Source organism: Choloepus didactylus, chromosome 3 (assembly GCF_015220235.1).
Source record: "Choloepus didactylus isolate mChoDid1 chromosome 3, mChoDid1.pri, whole genome shotgun sequence".
NCBI lineage: Eukaryota > Metazoa > Chordata > Mammalia > Pilosa > Megalonychidae > Choloepus > Choloepus didactylus.
Genome location: NC_051309.1, coordinates 21,350,835 through 21,369,406, shown reverse-complemented (window position 1 = coordinate 21,369,406; position 18,572 = coordinate 21,350,835). Strand labels below are relative to the sequence as shown.

The 18,572-nt window shown below is 38.8% G+C and overlaps 1 protein-coding gene across 7 annotated transcripts in view; it reads left to right on the top strand.

Annotated features, from left to right (window-relative positions):
* KCNIP4 (potassium voltage-gated channel interacting protein 4) overlaps positions 1-18,572 on the top strand; it is a 1,211,769-nt gene that overhangs the window by 1,050,257 nt on the left and 142,940 nt on the right. Inside the window, exon 2 of one of the 7 annotated variants that reach the window (XM_037829495.1) lies at positions 6,564-6,665. The exons of the other annotated variants lie outside the window; for them this stretch is intronic. Within the exon in view, the coding sequence (XP_037685423.1) occupies positions 6,564-6,665 (102 nt within the window). The remainder of the gene's footprint in view (positions 1-6,563; positions 6,666-18,572) is intronic. 7 annotated transcript variants of the gene reach the window in all.

The window sequence follows — 18,572 nt, the reverse complement described above, 5'->3', positions numbered from 1 at the left end:
CAATCACAAGCCATTTAGATCTGAATTTGGAAAGCACTGTGGCTGTTAACCATCTAGTTTTTCACTAACTTTTGCCTAGAAATGATAAATAGTAATTATTCTGTACTCAGCTGACAAAAGCTCCATCTGGATGTTCCATGAAGTATATAATGTGAATATAAAGAAAAGCAAATAGAGTTATACCTTGATTGAGAGAGAGAGACTGAGTCAGGATGCGCGAGAGAGAGCATGAGAGAGAAAGCTGAGAAAGCAGAGTAAAGAGAGATACAAAAGGACAATGAGAGGCAGAAAGAGACATGGAGCCAGAGAACCAAAGAGGCAATAACATGAAGGGAGAGAGACAGAGGGACAAAGATGGAGATACGGACAAAGACGGAGAAAGAAAGAGTGTGAGATGCAGAGATAGAGAAGACAAAGACAGAGGGACATAGAGAGAAGCCAAGAGGAAGGCTGACAGCGAGTCTAGCCTTCATTGTATGATGAACAGGTGTCTTCAAGCAGCAGCTCTAAGTAGACTCAAATTTACACTATTTGCATTTAGATTCTGTAGATTATTTCCAGCAAATGAAAGCACTTTCTGGATGCCTTTTCTGGATTAACTGAGTAGTAGAAGATAGTGTCTTCAAATATCAGTTTTACAATCTATCTATCCATTCATCATCTATCTATCTATCCAGTTTATATCAGTGACTAGAATCAGGAAAAGCAAATTAGGTCAACTGGGAAGGTCAGTTCTCTGCCTCCAAAATTCATAATGTTAAAAAGTTAAATGTAGAGATTTTCCCCTCAGTTTCAGTTACCAACACTGCTGCTACCCTTCTTAAAGTTGAACAATTTGGTTGACTACAGGATCCAATAAACAACTGGCATGATTTGGTGGCATTTTTCAGCTAGAAATACCATCGTATTATGAACTCCTAATAATCTGGGGCCCTGCATTTTCAGGAATGAATTTGAAAATACAACATAAACTTTGTGTGCATGTGTGTATGTGTTTGTGTGTTTATCAGCTGTTTTCACTCATTTTTAAAATAGGCATGCTGGCAGATAAGTTCACATTTGCAACTAGCAAAGAATATACTTCCTAGCCCCAAAAGCCAAGTCACTGTTGATGAATAAACTTTTCATGGATATGAAGGGGGACACAGAAAGGATCACAGTGATTCTTAAACTCCTGGTGATTTTTTTCAGAGCTATTGACCCCCGGGAGGACACCATGTCTGTGTAACCATTATTACCCATTTCTTCTCCATCGGTCATCCACAGACTTAGGTTCTAGGCAGCAAAACATTGTCCATAACTCAAAAGCACAAGATGAATGCTGAACAGGGCTATAGATTACAGAGTAGGAGCCTGTATGCTCAAGCAATGTCACAAGAAAGATTAGTTTTGTGTTATCTACTAAATTGGAAAAAGGGGAAAGACAAGCATAATTCTCATTAAGGTGAAATTATCTTCTCTCACTATCATCAGTACTTGTTGAATTCATAATTCATGGCCCATCACTCACCACAGAAACCTGACATTTATATGTAACAGCATTTCTTGTGGAAGAGAAAATGCAACCAGTGAAAAATGACCACTCACATTTACCACTATTGAGATCTAGAGGGTCAGAAAAATGGGGAAACCGAGATGATGATGGGGCAATTTATTTCAGTAATGTCAGGCTTTGCAAGATGAAACCTTTCCCTTTGTTAAAAATGAGTGCATTTACACTTGGTTTTATCACAATTAAAGTGGCCTAGGTATTTGCACACTTATTTTTTATTCTCTTTTTGTATTGCCTTTATCCTTGGTTTTTGAAGTGTTATTATAGTAGTAATTAGGTTTAACTTCTAGAAGCAGCGCTAAAAAAGTTGACTTGGAGTTGACTTCTAAGTGAATAAAATTGTGAATAGATAATAAGATATATATCTGTAGGGTTATGTAGCCAAGTAATTTAACCTACCAATCTTAATTGAATGAACTAACAAATTCATTTAATTGACTAAAATTGAATCAATTAATATTAATTATATTAATATTAATACATATATATTAATTGTATTAATACATTCATATATAGAGTACCTAATAAGTGAAACACACTGTGCTAGGTTTATACAATCAAAATAAAATATGACACTTTCTCATCTCCTTTATTTTTGCTCAAATATAAACCCAATGATGCCTTCCGAGCCACTATATTTAAAACTGTAAGTTCCTCCCAGCTCCCAACCCCATTGCTAATGAATAGTCTCTAGGTCCCCCAGGTCTTGCTTTATTTTCTCCATAGCACTTAATCCTATCTGGCATACAATATATTTTACTATTTATTTTTGTTTATTTGATTTTCCCCATTACATTGTAAAGTCCATGAAAATAGCATTTTTTGTCTGTTTCATTCACTGTGTTATTCAACAGCACCTGAAAAAAGTGCCTAGCATACAGTAGACACTCAATAAATTCTTGTTGACCAAATGAATGAAAAAATAAGTAGATTCCTCCCTTCAAGGAATTCAGAGTTTAGTTAGGGAAATTGACAAATCGTCCATTACGCAACATAATGGGTGCTAAGATAAATGTGGATGGTTAAATTCTGGAGAGCCGGGACTTTTTCTCATGTGTCTACTACGACTGTGGATACATAGTATACAGCATTATTTAATAAATTCTTGTTGAATAAATAAATAAATATTTACATGATGTAAGGTTAACTAATCTGCAATGAACTATTTGAAGCACACCATGCAGACTCTAAATGCATCTGCTAATTATAGACATACAGCAAATCTGCACATGGTGAGACCGTCCTATAAGATAAATGGCCCAATTTCATGCTCTCAGTAGAAACTGATTGAACACCATTTCTATATCAGGCACTGTGCAAGGTATTGGAGATACAGTAGTGGACAACAAAGATACAGTTCCTGATTTCATGATACATTGGACATAAGCCTATCATCTTATTATTTGTTTTCTAGTTGTCCCACCTAGTTTTTGTTTCTCCTTTTTCTCTTCTTACCTTCTTTTAGGTTAATTGAAGATTTTGACAGTCCATTTTAATTCTTCTAGAAGCTTTTTGACTATACCTAATTTTATTATTTTTATCATTTCCCTAGCATATATAGAGACTATAATATCTATCCTTTACTTATCATAGACTACTTAGAGTTGATAATGTACCATGTTGCATAAAATGTAAGAACCTTACAACAGTAAAATTCCATTTACCTTCCCCTATCTTTTATGCTATTGTTGAAAATTTTACATATACAAATGTGATAAACACCACCATTCTTTTGCTTTAAGCAAATAAATTAAGAAAGGAAAACCATAATCTTTTATATTTACTCACATATAGATGGATAAATAGATAGACAGATAAGTAGATGGATGGATACATAGAATGATATAGCAAATGTGGCAAAAGGTTAAAATTGGTGGATCTGGATATCTGGAGGTATAGGGATCTGTTGGCATTCTTGATTTGGGGCTTGTATTATTTTGTAACTATCCTGTAAGTTTGAAAGTATTTTGAAATAAAAAAGTTAAAAAAAGAGAGATTGAAAAAAATTACGAGAGCCTTAGATATCTGTGAGACAATATCAAAAAGCCTAACATAAGTGTAATTGGAGAAACAGATGAGAGGGGTATCTAATATTAGCACTTTGAGTGCTCCCTCCCCTATACCCAGGCTGAGGGTGCAGGCAGCTCTCATAGAGAGAGTGAGCTTGGCAGAAAAGCAGAATTAAGAGAAAAGGGAGGAAATCCAGCAACCAGCAAATATTTCTTGAGTGTCTGTCATGTACCAGTTTCAGGGATGATTGTAGAGTGTGGCTGAACATAGAGGAATCAAAAGAGCTGGGTAGAAGTAAAAAACTAAAGTATCTTTCTTACTGAGGATGGCTGGTAGAATCTGTCTCAGGTTACAAGAGAGTGATACCCAGAAAAATAGAGTGTGATACCGGGGCAATAGGGAAGACAGAGCAGAAGAGAGAGCAATTCTGTTTTTCCTCAGACAGGTTGGAGAGACAACAGTGAATGCTTGTCAGCAGCAACTGTGTTTGAACTGAGTTTTAAAGACTGGGGGGGGGGGGTTGAAGTTGGTAATTGGTGAAAGGACCATGAGACAGTGGGAACAGCACATGTGATGGTGGGGAGGTCGTAAGCTTTGAAATGGCATGAACTGAAGGAGCAGAAGGTCCTGTTTGGGCAGCAAAAGCAAAATCCTGCTGTCTTTGGAATGTTTACCAAGGACACAGCATTTAGATGGATGGGACCCTTTAGAAATGTAGAAATGAGAAGCAAGCTAAAGAGTCTATTTTACGTACATCAAATTTATTTAAGCCCAGAATTTTTAAAAAAAGCTTGCTGAGATACTAATCTAAGAAATGAAACCAAGTCTTCTTTCTTCAGGTATTCAAAGTGAATTTATTCAATCATGTGGCAAACTTTTGTTCATCTCCTATTATGTGCCAGATCCTTGACCAGCTCTTGGGGTATCAAGAGAACAAGACAATGAGTGACCTCATGGACCTTGCATTATAGTTAGGGAGATAGATCATAAAAAAATTAACTCATAAACAAAGTAATTCCACATATTGAAAAATGCCAAGAATAAAGCAAAACAGGATAAGGGCACAGAGAGCTGCACTAAGAGCAGGCAGGTGGTGTTGCTGATTTTAGGAAAGTTGGCAGGAAAGGCCCCTGTGAGGAAGTGATCTGCATGATGAGCAAGGTCCACCAGAAGTACGGGAGCAGCATTTCACAACAAACATTCCAAGACCAGAAGAGAGCCTGCTTGGTGAGTTCCAGCAATGCCACATGGGTTTTGCTGCCCACGGATGAGAGCCACAGAGAGGGCAGTCAGAAATGTTGCCAGAGAGTTAAGCAGGGCTCTATCATGCAAGGGGTTGGAGCCCATGGTAGGAAGTGTGGGATATTCTAAGGCGAACAAACCTGAAGCTTTTTGGAGGGCTTTATGCAGGGGAATGATCTGATTTGATTTACGCATTTACTAGTTCACTCTGTCACCCTACACAAGAAATCTATCAGGTTTTTTAGGCAATGGACACTGATGGTGGTGTTGAGCAGCCCTAAAGGGCAATCAATCAGTAGCCTTGTAGTCAGGACTTTTTATAATTCCAAGGGAAAGTAGAAAAGGGAAAATGCCAGACCACATTATAAAGATAGTCTAACCTTGTTTTCAGTTGATTGTCTTGCTTTTGCTTTATCACTGACATCTTCCAAACTGATTTGGGAGAGGCAATATACATCAGCATGCACAGTCAGGTTTTCTGGGCGCTCAGAGTGAGCTGGTGCCGAGTTGGACAGTTGTGGCTCTTCTTTGACACCAACAATTTTTCCAGAGGTATGCTAACTTGTCCACTGTCTTAGTTTTCTAGGGCTGCTATAACAAACTAGCATAAACTGGGTGGCTTAAAACAACAGAATTTTACTGTTTCACAATTCTTGAGGATATAAATCTAAAATTAAGGTTTCAGCAGGGCCAGCCTTCCTCTGAAGGAAAGAATCTGTTCCAGCCTCTCTCCTGGGTTCTGGCAGTGGTTTGGTGGCAATTCCATGAAGTTCTCTGCTTCATTCTTCACATGACATCTCCCTTCTGTCTGTCTGTACCCAAATTTCCTTTCTAATAAGGGCTCCAGTCATACTGGATTAAGGGATCACTGTATTCCTGTTTTACCTCATTTTAATTTGCTTAATTCCACTGGTAACAACCCTATTTCCAAATAAGGTCACATTCCAAGGTGCCAGGTATTAGGATTTCAGCTTATCTTTTGGAGGATATAATTCAATCCATAAACACCCACCCAGCCAGTATTGATTTTTCTTGAGTTCTCCCCAACTATCTGAAGTCACAGATACCTCTCTCTGTCTTTTCCTGGGTTAGCAGTTTGCAAATGCATCTTGTTTCTTTTGGAATCACTCTGCTTGAATATGCCTCATTCATTAATGCCCCCACGTGAAAAACATGAAGGACTGTCATGTCTCCGGGTATGTCAGTGTGTGCTAATGAAGCTTCATCTCAAGGGCGTCTATTTTCTCACTTTCAGGGAAGGCAAAGGTACTAACAGGTGATTGCAGCGTAAATGATTTATGCAGAGCATCAGTCCCCTCTATAATCAGATATAGGGAATAATGAGAGCATGTGGGACCTTTACGCCGGTTTGAATACTGAAATTTCAATCCAGTTAACTCTTAGTGATATCTGTTTTGCTCCTGATCTAAGGCCTCAAAAAAATCGCACCACATTTTACTTTTGATTTGCAGTAGTGTTTCTTGTGTGATTCTGTTTTCACTTTGCTAATTATTGTCTTTAAGTTACTACAAGAAAAGGGGTTTAGATAGACAATCTAAACAATGAGAAAAACAAACAGATTTTTTTTCCTTTTCTTTTTTCTTTCTTTTTTTTTTTTTTTTGCCTTTCGGGGTCCCCACACACTGGCTGTGATTACCTGCGCTGATGGCTGCATCCCACCCCTGCCTGCCATACCATGTAGTATGCCCAAGGTTTTCTCGGCAGACGGCGTTAACAGAACTGATCGTGTATCTTCTAGGTTTCCTCTACGCCCAGAACAGTACCAAGCGTAGCATTAAAGAGCGGCTCATGAAGCTCTTGCCCTGCTCAGCTGCCAAAACGTCGTCTCCTGCTGTTCAAAGCAAGTTTGTTGTTTGTTTTTTTTTACCCCCTCCAAACTGTTTGTTTTGTTTCATTTGTTTAGGTCTGCATGCATCGCAGTTCTCTGCTTCTGAAAAGAATCAATGTATTTTATTTTGCACAAAGCAACTCTATTGATGTGGTGTGTTTATCCAAATACCCAGGAGAACTTTTGTGCAATATGATGAGTATTCCTTTTGGCAGACTGAGAGCACAGGATTAGTGACAGGAGCTTCAGCCTGTGCTGTAGGGTGTCTGAAAATTTTCGTTTGATATGCAGGATGGGGAGGCAGTGTTATGACTTGTTTCCAATAACTCTTGGGATTCTTATTAACTAACTTAGCAGAAAAGCTGGACACTTAAAACCATAATACATCTAAATTTTTTGGTGCACATGTACTTGATATATAATGTAGCTACTGCCTTACTTCCAAAATACCAGTAGATAAGAAAAACTGCTACAGAGCAGTTAAACATTTTTAAAATGTGATTCTTCAGTGTTCACTCTCTCCCTCGTCTTTTTCTCTCCAAATTTGTGACATTCTTGCACATAGAAAATAGAAGATACGTGAGAGGAAATACCCAATTTATTTTTTTAAAGATGCTGCATATGACTTATACACTTGCATAACACTCTATGTTTACAGACATTCTTTCATTTGCATTTTTTTTTTCAAGCATGAAACAAATCATAGAATCATGCAGAAAAGCTGTCTTTCTTTGCCAGTGAGGAAATAGAAATTTAAGACACTATATGAAATATCCTGGGTATGGGCCTTTCACCTTTCAGCTATTGCCTTGCATTCTGCCACTCCATCTTGCCACCTCATAGACCTGATGGACTCAATTAGTGATTTGAAATTGTGAATGCCTTAAAATTCCACCAATCTCCACCACAGAAATAGAAAAAAATACGGAAAGATCCATAAACAATTCAATATATACAGTAAAAAGTCTCAAAACAGAATAGTAACTAGTTTCAATTCCCAGATCTAAGGTAACATATCATAATAACAAGATTTAATTTCTTCACTTATTCATTCAACAAGTATTTATTATATGTCAGTCTCTGCTGCTTGTGCTGGGAAATGTAGTAGAGAATAAAACAGGTTTTTGTTTTGTTTTGTTTTGTTTTTTTAAAGCTGTCTTATTACAGTTTACATTCTGTAGTGGGGCAGGGAGGACAAAAAGACTTTTATTATAATAATCCCATGTATACAAAGTTAAAAATCATGGTCAAGATACATTGCTCTTTCATTTTGCTTCTTTGTTGTACCCACACATGCCATCGCACAAACAAAGCATAACATAGCATCAGCAACCTATATGGCCAAATTCCGGAATAATTCCAAATTCCTAATCCCACACAATATCAAAGCTGCAGACTTTTTATTGCTACTATTTGTCAGTGAATAAAGTTATTAGAGCCATTGCTTTTCTCCTTTCAAGTTGGAACTAAAATTTCCAGTTTACCAGATATTTACCAAAAACATGGCCATTTGTGTAAAGCAGACAGGAAAAATGTAACTTTCAAATGTATCTCTATAGTCACGTAGGAAGAAAAAGATGGTCAGGTCCTATTGCATTCTTCTTGCTCCAATATCTAATAAAGCCAACCCCCCATAAGTGTTACGGAGGATGAAATGCAACTTTCAACCAAGTATGAAGAAAAAGTCAGGATGGTCTTAAAAGGAAAAAAAAAATAATGATAATAGAAAAGACTAAAGAATGAGCAAATAACACCAAAAACTGACATTTTTATAGCACTGGGATTTTATAAAACTGGCTGACGTCATTAGTACCCATCCTTGACTTGGCTTATATAATGCTATTTGTGGACACCAAAAGGTCTGCAGATAGAAAATTCTCTCCTCCATTAGCTACCGTGAAGCCCAGTAGCTATCCAGCACAAGAAAATTCTAGCACATAGAAGTGGATTACTTGGAAAGGAGAACATGTTAATCCCATCACTGCATTAGCAAGGCTTTTTATTAGATCTGTATCCACGATCTGGGCCCTCAGGTAATGGGCACGGGACTGAAAAGGTTGGGTGAGGCCATGAGGCAAGAGGCAGACGTGAGAGCCTATACAAGAGCCTTGCAGGACCTTGGGCCACAGGAAGACAATCAGGGCATCTAATGTCTGCCCACTGGGCCACAGAGAACCGTGGGGATAAGGCTTGGCTTGGCTGGGATGATTCTAGCCTAGAACTTGCTGCACCATGGCTGAGGGAATTTTTTCCACCAGATCCCAAGAAGCCCCAAAGCTAGGGAGCTAAACGTTAGTGTAATCGAGGGTCAGTATTTGTTCTAAATGCCGTTTTCTTTTACAAAGAAGGCAGATAGGAAGGCTTCATTTCTTATGGCAGAAACATGAGATTTATCAACATTGGGCAAATAACAAAAGCAAAATTATTCGCTGCAGAGAAACCCAAACTTCTATTGAGTTATGGGGCACTTAGATTTCCAGAATCAGAGAACTTTGAAGGGAGTTTAAGAAACCATCTGTTCTAGTTTGCTAATGCTGCCAGAATGCAAACCACCAGAGATGGATTGGCTTCTATAAAAGGGGATTTATTTGGTTACACAGTTACAGTCTTAAGGCCATAAAGTGTCCAAGGTAACACATCAGCAATCGGGTACCTTCACTGAAGGATGGCCAAGGGTGTCCGGAAAACCTCTGTTAGCTGGGAAGGCATGTGGCTGGCATCTGCTCCAAGTTCTGGTTTCAAAATGGCTTTCTCCCAGGATATTCCTCTCTAGGCTGCAGCTCCTCAAAAATGTCACTCTTAGTTGCTCTTGGGGCGTTTGTCCTCTCTTAGCCTCTCCGGAGCAAAAGTCTGCTTTCCAAGGCCATCTCCAAAGTGTCTCTGTAAGCTGAAGCTCCTCTCTCAGTTCCAATGCATTCCTCAACGTGTCCTTCTTGGCTGTAGCTCCTCTTCAAAATATCACTCACAGCTGCACTGAGTTCCTTCTGCTTGTCAGCTCATTTATATGGCTCCACTGATCAAGGCCCACCCTAAATGGGTGGGGCCATGCCTCCATGGAAATTATCTCATCAGAGTTATCACCCACAGTTGGGTGGGGCACATCTCCATGGAAACACTCAAAGAATCACAATCTAATCAAAACTGATACATCTGCCCACACAAGATTACATCAAAGATAATGGTGTTTGGGGGACATAATACATTCAAACTGGCACACCATCTAACCCCACCTCACATCTAATCACAGTCCTTTAGTCGCCACCAGGGAGCAATACTGCTTCTTGGTGATTGCCAGCTTTAAAGGGCGTTTTTTCCTCACTGTGGGCAGAAACCAGCCTTTCTTTTCACTTGCAATCATATTTGTCCCAGTCCCACTCTCAAGAACAATGTGCAGTGAGTCTGCTCCATCTTCCTCAAGACAGCCTTCTGTTTCAGGTTGCTAGGCTGCTCAAAGCAGATACCATGAAATGGGTTGGCTCTTAACATTAAGAATTTATTAGCTTACCTTTTGAGGCCATGAAAATGTCTAATCCAAGGCATCAGCAAGGCAATGCTTTCTTCCCAAAGACCAGCTGCCGGGAATCTCTGGCTCCTTTGCAACATGGCAAGGCACATGGTGGCATCTGTTGGACTCTCCCTTTTCTTCATTGCTCTTGGCTTCTTGCTTCTATGGCTTTCTCTCTCTCTCTGTCTCTGTATACATTCTGTTCATAGAGGACTCCAGTAAGAGGATTAAGACCTGTCCTGAATGAAATGGGTCACACCTTACCTGAAGTAGCCTCATCAAAAGATATAATGGGTCCACACTCCCAGAAGTGGATTAAATTCAAGATCATGCCTTTCTGGTGTACATACAGCTTCAAGCTACTGTACTTTCCTTCTCTTTCTCCTTCTCCTTCTCCTGCTCTTCTTTCTTCTCCTCCAGAGATGGGAGGGTGGTTAGTTTACTTTATCATGTTTACAAAAGTCACTCATGTTCACTGAAGTAAATTTGGAAAGGGCTAATAAAGATACATCACACACACACACCTACACACATACACATACACCACAACTCACCTATAATCTTACTATATGCTCCTACCTTGAAGTAAACTACAAATAGCATTAATATCTTTTTGTCTATCTATGTTTGTGCACTAATGAGATTACATCTATAATAAAATTTTATCTTTTTTCCATCTCTATTATCATACATATTAACTTTGTGGTTAAAACTTTTTGTAAACTTCATTTTTATGGCAAGCATAATATTACATTGTATAGTTACAGCATATTGTATTTGATCCCATTTCCTGACTTTGGGATATTTAGATTATTTCCATTTTTACTTTCTTTTCTCCTAATATAAATAGCACCAGGATGAATATATCTGTGTATGCCTTTTAGATTATTTTCTCCCAGGTTTGGAATTATTGGCTGAAAGAATTAAACTATGTGAATGCAAGCTTTCCAGTGTATATTAGAATTACTTTTTTGAAATGGCCTTTCAAATATTTAAAGAGAGCATTCTTTTAACCTTTGAGTCTTCTGTTACATAAACAATATTCTCAATACTTGGAAGCTGATATATTTTATAATCATTTGTTACATTCAGACTTGAAATATTAGGACTCCTGTTGTGCCTTAAGTGAAAGCAGTAAAAGAAATTGATGTTACAAACATTTTCTGCATGAAGAACTATGCACATACATAAATTTTTGAAAATTAATTCTATTACTCTTCTTCAATAAACGACACAAATGATAATAAACTCCAAATTCATTATGTTAACCCCACAGCTTGATTTTGATGTTTGAGAAGTCTGTCGGACAAGTACCAAAGGCTCACTTCATTGAAAGGATGTTGGGTAAGAACAAACATGGCTTTGAAGAGAAGGTGGTGCTAGATCGATGCAGAGGCCTTCTTCCCTCAAGCAGCCTCACTGGTAGTTGCACGGGAATAATAGATATGCTCTAGTGAGAATTAGTTTAGGCCTTGGAGTGTCTTCCACTTGACACTAACACTTTCCAACAATGATGAGAAAAGGGATAGGGACTGAGACAGGCAATGCCTGGGCAATGAGTAAAGAATGGACTTGCTCAAGTGTTTGGCCAATCTCACTCTCCTAAGCAGCCAATTGCCTACTGGTCTTTGACTATCCATTCCAGAATGTCGATGACAGCTCCAGCCGTATGCAGTTGACTGATCACCTTCATTCGGCCCCACTCCACCTGGATTGCCTACATCATCCATTGGCATCTCTAGGTGCCCCATTGCTGAATCTGGAATCTTCCTTCTGTATTATATGCTCCCCCACCCAACATCACATTGACCACTAAAGTCTGGTTAATTTTCTCTCTGAAATATCTTTTTACGTTAACTTTTCCTTCATATCTTCACCACTACTGCTCTTGCTCAGACCTTTATTATCGCTTTCTAGAATTATGGAAAGAGACAAAGGGAGGCAGTGTTTCTCAGTGGTTCAAAGCCTGGGCTTTGACATCATCCTGGCATGTGTTTGACTTACTGTTGTGCATCTTCTTAAATGAATGGTCTTGAGTGATTTACTTCACATCTCTGGCCTCTTAGTTTCCTTGTTTATCATTCATTCCCCAATATCTTTTTTTGAGAGCCCATGTGTGACAGGCACAATTTTAGGTGCTGGCTTCATAGTGGGGAATAGGACGTATGAGTTCACTGCCCTCTTGGACCTTATATGGGAAGAGAGATATTAAACATGAAAGCAAAGATAATCTCAGTCATTATGAGCATTAAGAAGAAAGTAAATCTGTGGTAACGAGATGGAAAGTGAATATGGGTGGGAGAAGCAAATTTAAACTGGGTCCTGGGAAGCCTCATTGATGAGGTAAAATAAGAGACCCTAAAACAAGAGGAAGCCAGTTTATGTGAGGGTCTGGAGAAAGAGTGGCAAAGAAGAGGAAACAGAAGGTTTAAAGGTTGTAAAGAGGAAAAGAGTTTAGCTTATTTGAGGAACAGAAAGAAAAGCCATTGTGATCATCAGAAAAATGGGGTGTTGTGAGAATCAAATAAGGCAATGCATGCAAAGTACTTACATGTAAAGCATCATGAGTACAGATATGTGACAAGTGTTATGTCAGTACTCCCAGCAACCTTATGAGGTAGGTATATTATTATCCCCTTTGAATGGATGAGGAAACTGAGGCACAGAGAAGTTGAAACAATTTCTCCAGTTAGCAGAGTTGGGATTCTCACTGCAGAGCCTGCTCTTTTCACCACCTAACCAGGCCGAGTTGCACTAACCACCTCTATATTGACTGAGGAAGACCCTTTACTTTTGTAACAGTAGCTGTTTTTCATGGTGTTAATCACACACCTTCAAACTGGAAAGAAATATAAGAGATTATCATGTCTGGCTCCCTGCCTCCAAGAAGATTGGCCTTATATCCCTATTACACAATTGAGGCAACTGTAGCCCAGAACAGGTGTAATAAGTTGTACAGAATCACTCAGCTAAGAACATGAGTAATCAAAATCCCATTCCCACAAGCCTTTTCGTACAGATATATTTATTAAATGACTGCCAGATAGAGGACTGTCACATCCATAGAAGGAAACTTTAGTGATAATATTAAAAGAGAGAGTGAAGGACACAGTTCAGGGGCTGAACTGAGGAGGGCCCACTGAACTACATACTATTTAAGGAAATGAAATGGTTATCAAACTTAAAACATTATAAGAAATAGTTATTAATAATACTAATTGCCTATTAAAGGAATATAACCTAATATACATAAGAGCAACTGAGGCCAAGAGAAGGAAGATGATTTGCTCAAAATCACAGCAGTGTTAAAAAAAAAAACCTGATTTGAGAACTTCACTCCAAGTTCAGTGCTCTCCAACACTAAAATTCTTTGATTCAATTTCAGTCAGAGTGCCAGCAGGAAACATATGATACACTTAAATGGGACAAAGGAAGAGTGTTCATTAACCTGTCTGCAAAGGTATGGACAACAAAGATGGTGAAGCACCCAATGCTTGCAAGAGTGAAGAGGTGTCATCTCTAAACTGATGGTTTCCAGTAGGTGGAGAAAGCCATACCTGTGGCTATAACAGTAAGAGAAGGCTCCCCAACAGGGGTTCTGGTCCTTGGAAGAGGAATGAAACCACTGTCAACCAAGAAGGAAGGAAGCCCAGAGAATAAATACCACAACCTCTCTCTTCTCTGATCTCCTTTTGGTGCTTCTCATTGACCAAACCCAATGAGAATCCAGAAGGCAAGGAGATCAGATGATATTTTCCATAAAGGGCAGCCTCCTGGGTCCCAGAGCAGTATAAAGAGGAGTGGAGGGAAGCTCAGGAAGCCAATGAAAAATATGGTGCCCATATTCCATGCATCTTGGGGACCAGGAGCTGGATTCTGCAGAACCAGTGACCATTCTCAGGGTCAGTACCACTGCTCTTCTACTTATAAGATTTGCTGTCAATTATGTGACATCTTAAAGATGGCCAAACTTTTCCTAAAGTATCTTGAAGCTAAGTAGATAAATACAGGATTAAAGAATTTAACTAGCTTCCTCACTGATGGCCTAGTGTCAACAAATCCCTATCTACCATGCTACATGTGAGCACAAAGACTTTTTCCTTAAACAATGAATCCTGCTGCGACTGTGTCTAAATCTCTTCTTTGAGTAACTCTGAGTAATACACTTTATCTCTCTATGCCCCAGCTCATCTTTCTAAAGTAATAAACTAATTTTACCTATTTATGTGAAGGACATTATGGTGGCCGAAGGTTATTTACTAGATAATGCTCTGGAACTAATTTAAAAAATAAAATATCAACATTTAATTACATGTGTATTTATTTGTATGTATACATATGTTTTATTTAAACTTGCTTTATAATAACATCTACCCACTAATATCTCAGTGCCCTCATCCAATCAAAATAATTGATTCATGGAAAACTTCAATCTAGAGGCTTCTGTTGTTGATCTGAGAAGACAAAGCAGAGCAAATGCAAGGAGGTTATTGTGAGACTAGACTGCTCATAACTGATAAGCCACTATCAGCATATTGCCTTGCATAAATGAAAAGCACAATTTTCTAACTGGACTTCATACTTTTTCCATCAAACATAGCATAAAATTTCTGTGTGTTTTGTTTTTCCTGGTAGCATATCGAGCATTGAAAGTTTTAGATGCCTTCCTTGGCAGAGAAACCACCAGCATTTGGCTCTTGGAGGAATTGTTTTTTGACTTGAACTGCCAACATGCTGCCAATTAAAAATACAACAGCAACCTCCAGGAAATTTAAGAAAAAAAGAAGTTAAACCTTCTGACAATTAATTAATCCCATGCTAAGTCCTTGGTGAGCTTAGCTGAAAGCACTGACCTGGGCACATAATCAGGAAAACCTCTGGAGGTACAGAGGCACGACTGTGAAGGCTTTTAAACTTAAATCTTAATTATTTCTCCGTAGAATACCAGGGTCCTTCAATTACTTTATATGTATGAGTGCAAAGAATGCTATGTTCAGGCTCACAGATGTTATTTTTATTTAGTTAACAAACATCTAGCACTTAGTGCCAGGTACAGTTCTAAGTGCTATGCAGAGGTTAACTCATTATATCCTGAAAATAACCCTACGAGATGGGTGTACTCTATAACTCTCATTTTACAGAATAGGAAGCTGAGGCATGAGAGAGTATTTAACTTGCCTGAATCACACCATCACTAGGAGGTAGGGGGTGAAGGGAAGAATTGAACCCAGCAAGCCATGTACTCCAGAGCCTATGTACTCTGCCAGTTCTTTAATTATGTTCAATGTTTTGATCAGTTTTATGGAGGGAAAAAAAAACCAGGACAGTTTATTTCCCCTCATATACATACTGCCTTAGTTTATCAGAGCTGCTATGAAAAAATACCATGTACTGGTTGGCTTCAATGACTGGAATATATTGTCTCATGTTTTGGAGGCTAGAAGTCCCACATCAGGGTCTCGACGGGGCCATGCTCGGTCCTGTAGTCTGTAGTGTTCTAGTGATGGCTTGCCACAATCCTTGGGGTTATTTTTTTTTGCATTTGTATCCCCATCACATGGTGATCTATCTCCTTGGCCTCATCCTGTGGCTTTCTCTGACTTTTGACTTCTACTTCCTTCTGGCTTCTACTGACCAACTATATCCAAATTTCTTCTGTCTTATAAGGATTCCACCCTGATTCAATTTGGCCTCATCTAAATAGAGTCTTTGAAGTTCCTCTTCACAAATAAGTCCATACCTTAATAAATAACAGAATCTTCAGAGGTTCTTTTTACAAATGAGTAAATACCCATAAGTATGTGGATTGAGAGCTGAACATGTCTTTGTGGGGTGTGATTCAACCCCCAGCACCTGTTCAAGATGGGACACCCTTTTGTAGCCCATATTGTTCAGAGAGATCGTGATGTCCTCTTGAATAAGTGAGTTTTCCCTCACTGGCTTCAGCCTCCCCATCTACAGATGAGAAGTACAGACTGGGCCTCAAGTTTCCTTCCAGATCTAGAATTTGCAGGAGCCTGTGAGATCACATTTCTTATTTCTGGCTCTAACAAATTACATATGTTGCAAAACTCACACACCATTGCCTCCCTTCCTGGCACTTGGCTACCCACAAGAGGCAGGAAGTGGGGAAAGTTAGATGCTCCACTTAACACATATGTAATGCTATTTGGCACTATCATTTACTTATTGGTTGTACGTTTTACTAATTTAAATATTTGTCTCTTCCCTTTGCAAGGGCTTTTACAGGTTTTAAAATTCTTTCTCCTGATTATCTCATTTCATCATCATAAAACTCCTGTGAGAACTAGAGATTACAAGAATTTCCCTCATTTTCCATTTTCCACATGAATAAATGGAAAGATTAAGTGGCTTGTCCAGAGTTCTGTAAGTATTTAGTGACAAGATGGTAGATGGGAATTCTTTTTCCTGGTCAGTCTTTCCACTGCGGTGAGTTTCTACAAGAAATCTTCCTTAAAACCTGAATGAGTCTTGGTGCAGAAGAGCCAGAGGCTGGGTCCCAGGGCAGCTGTTTTTGTTGACAGGTTGAGTGGATTTCACTCCAACATGGCAGCCTTGCATGGAACATTAACAATTTGATAAGGAATAGTGCCAGGCACAAGCGAATGCAAAGGTCACTGAAATGCTCACCTTGTACAGAGAGAAACAGACATTAACATACGCCACTCAGATACAACAAACGTAAGTAAAAGTCTTTGAGAGGCAAAAGAGAGCACTATTAGAGCTGAGGAGTTAAGAACAAAACTCGGACTAGCCTATTTGGTTCAAATCTTGGGTCTGTGATTAACTAGACAAAGGAACCTTAGATAAGTTGCTTATCCTTTCTGAGCTTCAATTTTCTTATCTGTAAGGTGGAAATAATAACAGTAAATATTCTATATGTTTGCTCAAAGTATTAAATGAGCACATAAAACATTTAGAACACTGGTTGGGTAGTAAGTAGTCAATAAATGTTGCCTGAAGTTGCTATTATTACTTCTACTACTATAATAGCAACTCCTGTAGCCACATAGATGAGAGAAATTTTTCCTTGATGAGTTTCAAAAAAGAGGTAAAAGTTTGGCAGGGCCCTTTAAGGGAGAATGAGTATCTTGTTGGAGAGAAAAGGCAGGAGTAGCCTGGAAAAGACAAAGCTTAAGATAGCCAAGGGCAGAGAGACATGGGGAAGAGAAGCAGCCAGAAACATAAGCTGGGGTCAGATTTTGAAGAACCTTGCACTTTCTCTGGAGGGAAGCGATGGGAAGCTTTTAAATGGGGGGAGTGATTCTTCATGGGATTGTGGGACTCTTTGTGGGCTTTTAAATAGAGGAGTGATTCATTGTCTTGATTGGAGTTGTGAGATGTTTCAGGCCAGCCAATAGCAGAGGGAGCTGGAACACAAAAGTCCAACTTTAGAAGGGTTGATTGTGAACTTAACCTTAGAGAAGAGACCCAGCAAAGGATCACGAGCAACATTTGAAGATGAGACACAGACAGGCAAGAAGGATATTGGTTTCTGAATCAAGGAACAAAACATAAATCAGAGTAAGAAAATGACACAGAAAAAGTCAGCAAATTTTTGAAAGGCAGAATGAAAGGAGACAGGAAAATTGGTTGGAAAAATACTTACAAAGCCTATTCAATAGATAATAACAACAGCTAACTTTTAATTGAGCACAGCATTATTCTAGCCCTAACAAATGTTGTTAACATTTATAGTAACCCTATGAGGTAGGTTCCATGATATTCCCTAACCCAAGGTGTCACAATTACTAAATGCCAATGCAGCGACTTGACCTTAAATAGTTTAATGCTAGAACTTAGGGTCTTCATCATTGCATTGTCCTGCCCACAAGACATGACAAAGACCTGAATCTAGGGAAGTGGTAGTGGAAAGGAGAGGAAAAAGTGAAGGTATAAGTGGAAAGACTGGGAAACAATTGGTGGCATTGAGCGAGAGACCAGAAAGTGACAAAGTGATTCCACCCAAAGGATAGTGGGAACATTAATCAAGAAAAGAAGCACATGAGCCATGAAAGTGAGTTAAGGAAAGATGATAGTTTTTAGACTGAGAGGCATGACGTTCCTGAAGGAAACAAGTCGTTCTTGAAACAAGCTTTACTTTCAGTTTTTCAATATGATGAAATATTTTGCTTCCTGCTTGACTTTTCTACTAGGTTAATTTGGGGCAAAAGAGGTAGAGCGGTGACTGCCTAATAAAAAGCACTGTAGAAGTTGAGAGAAATAAAAGCCTCATTATTTTTCTTTTATGAATGCTTTAATGATTGGTCTCTCACATATTTTTTTTTTTTAATAGTGGTTATAGAGAACCATTTTCCATTTACATTGACCTAAGGAAAAATATTTAGCTAATCACAAGTCTAGTCAATGCTAGTTTCTGCTAGTTTCCTTTA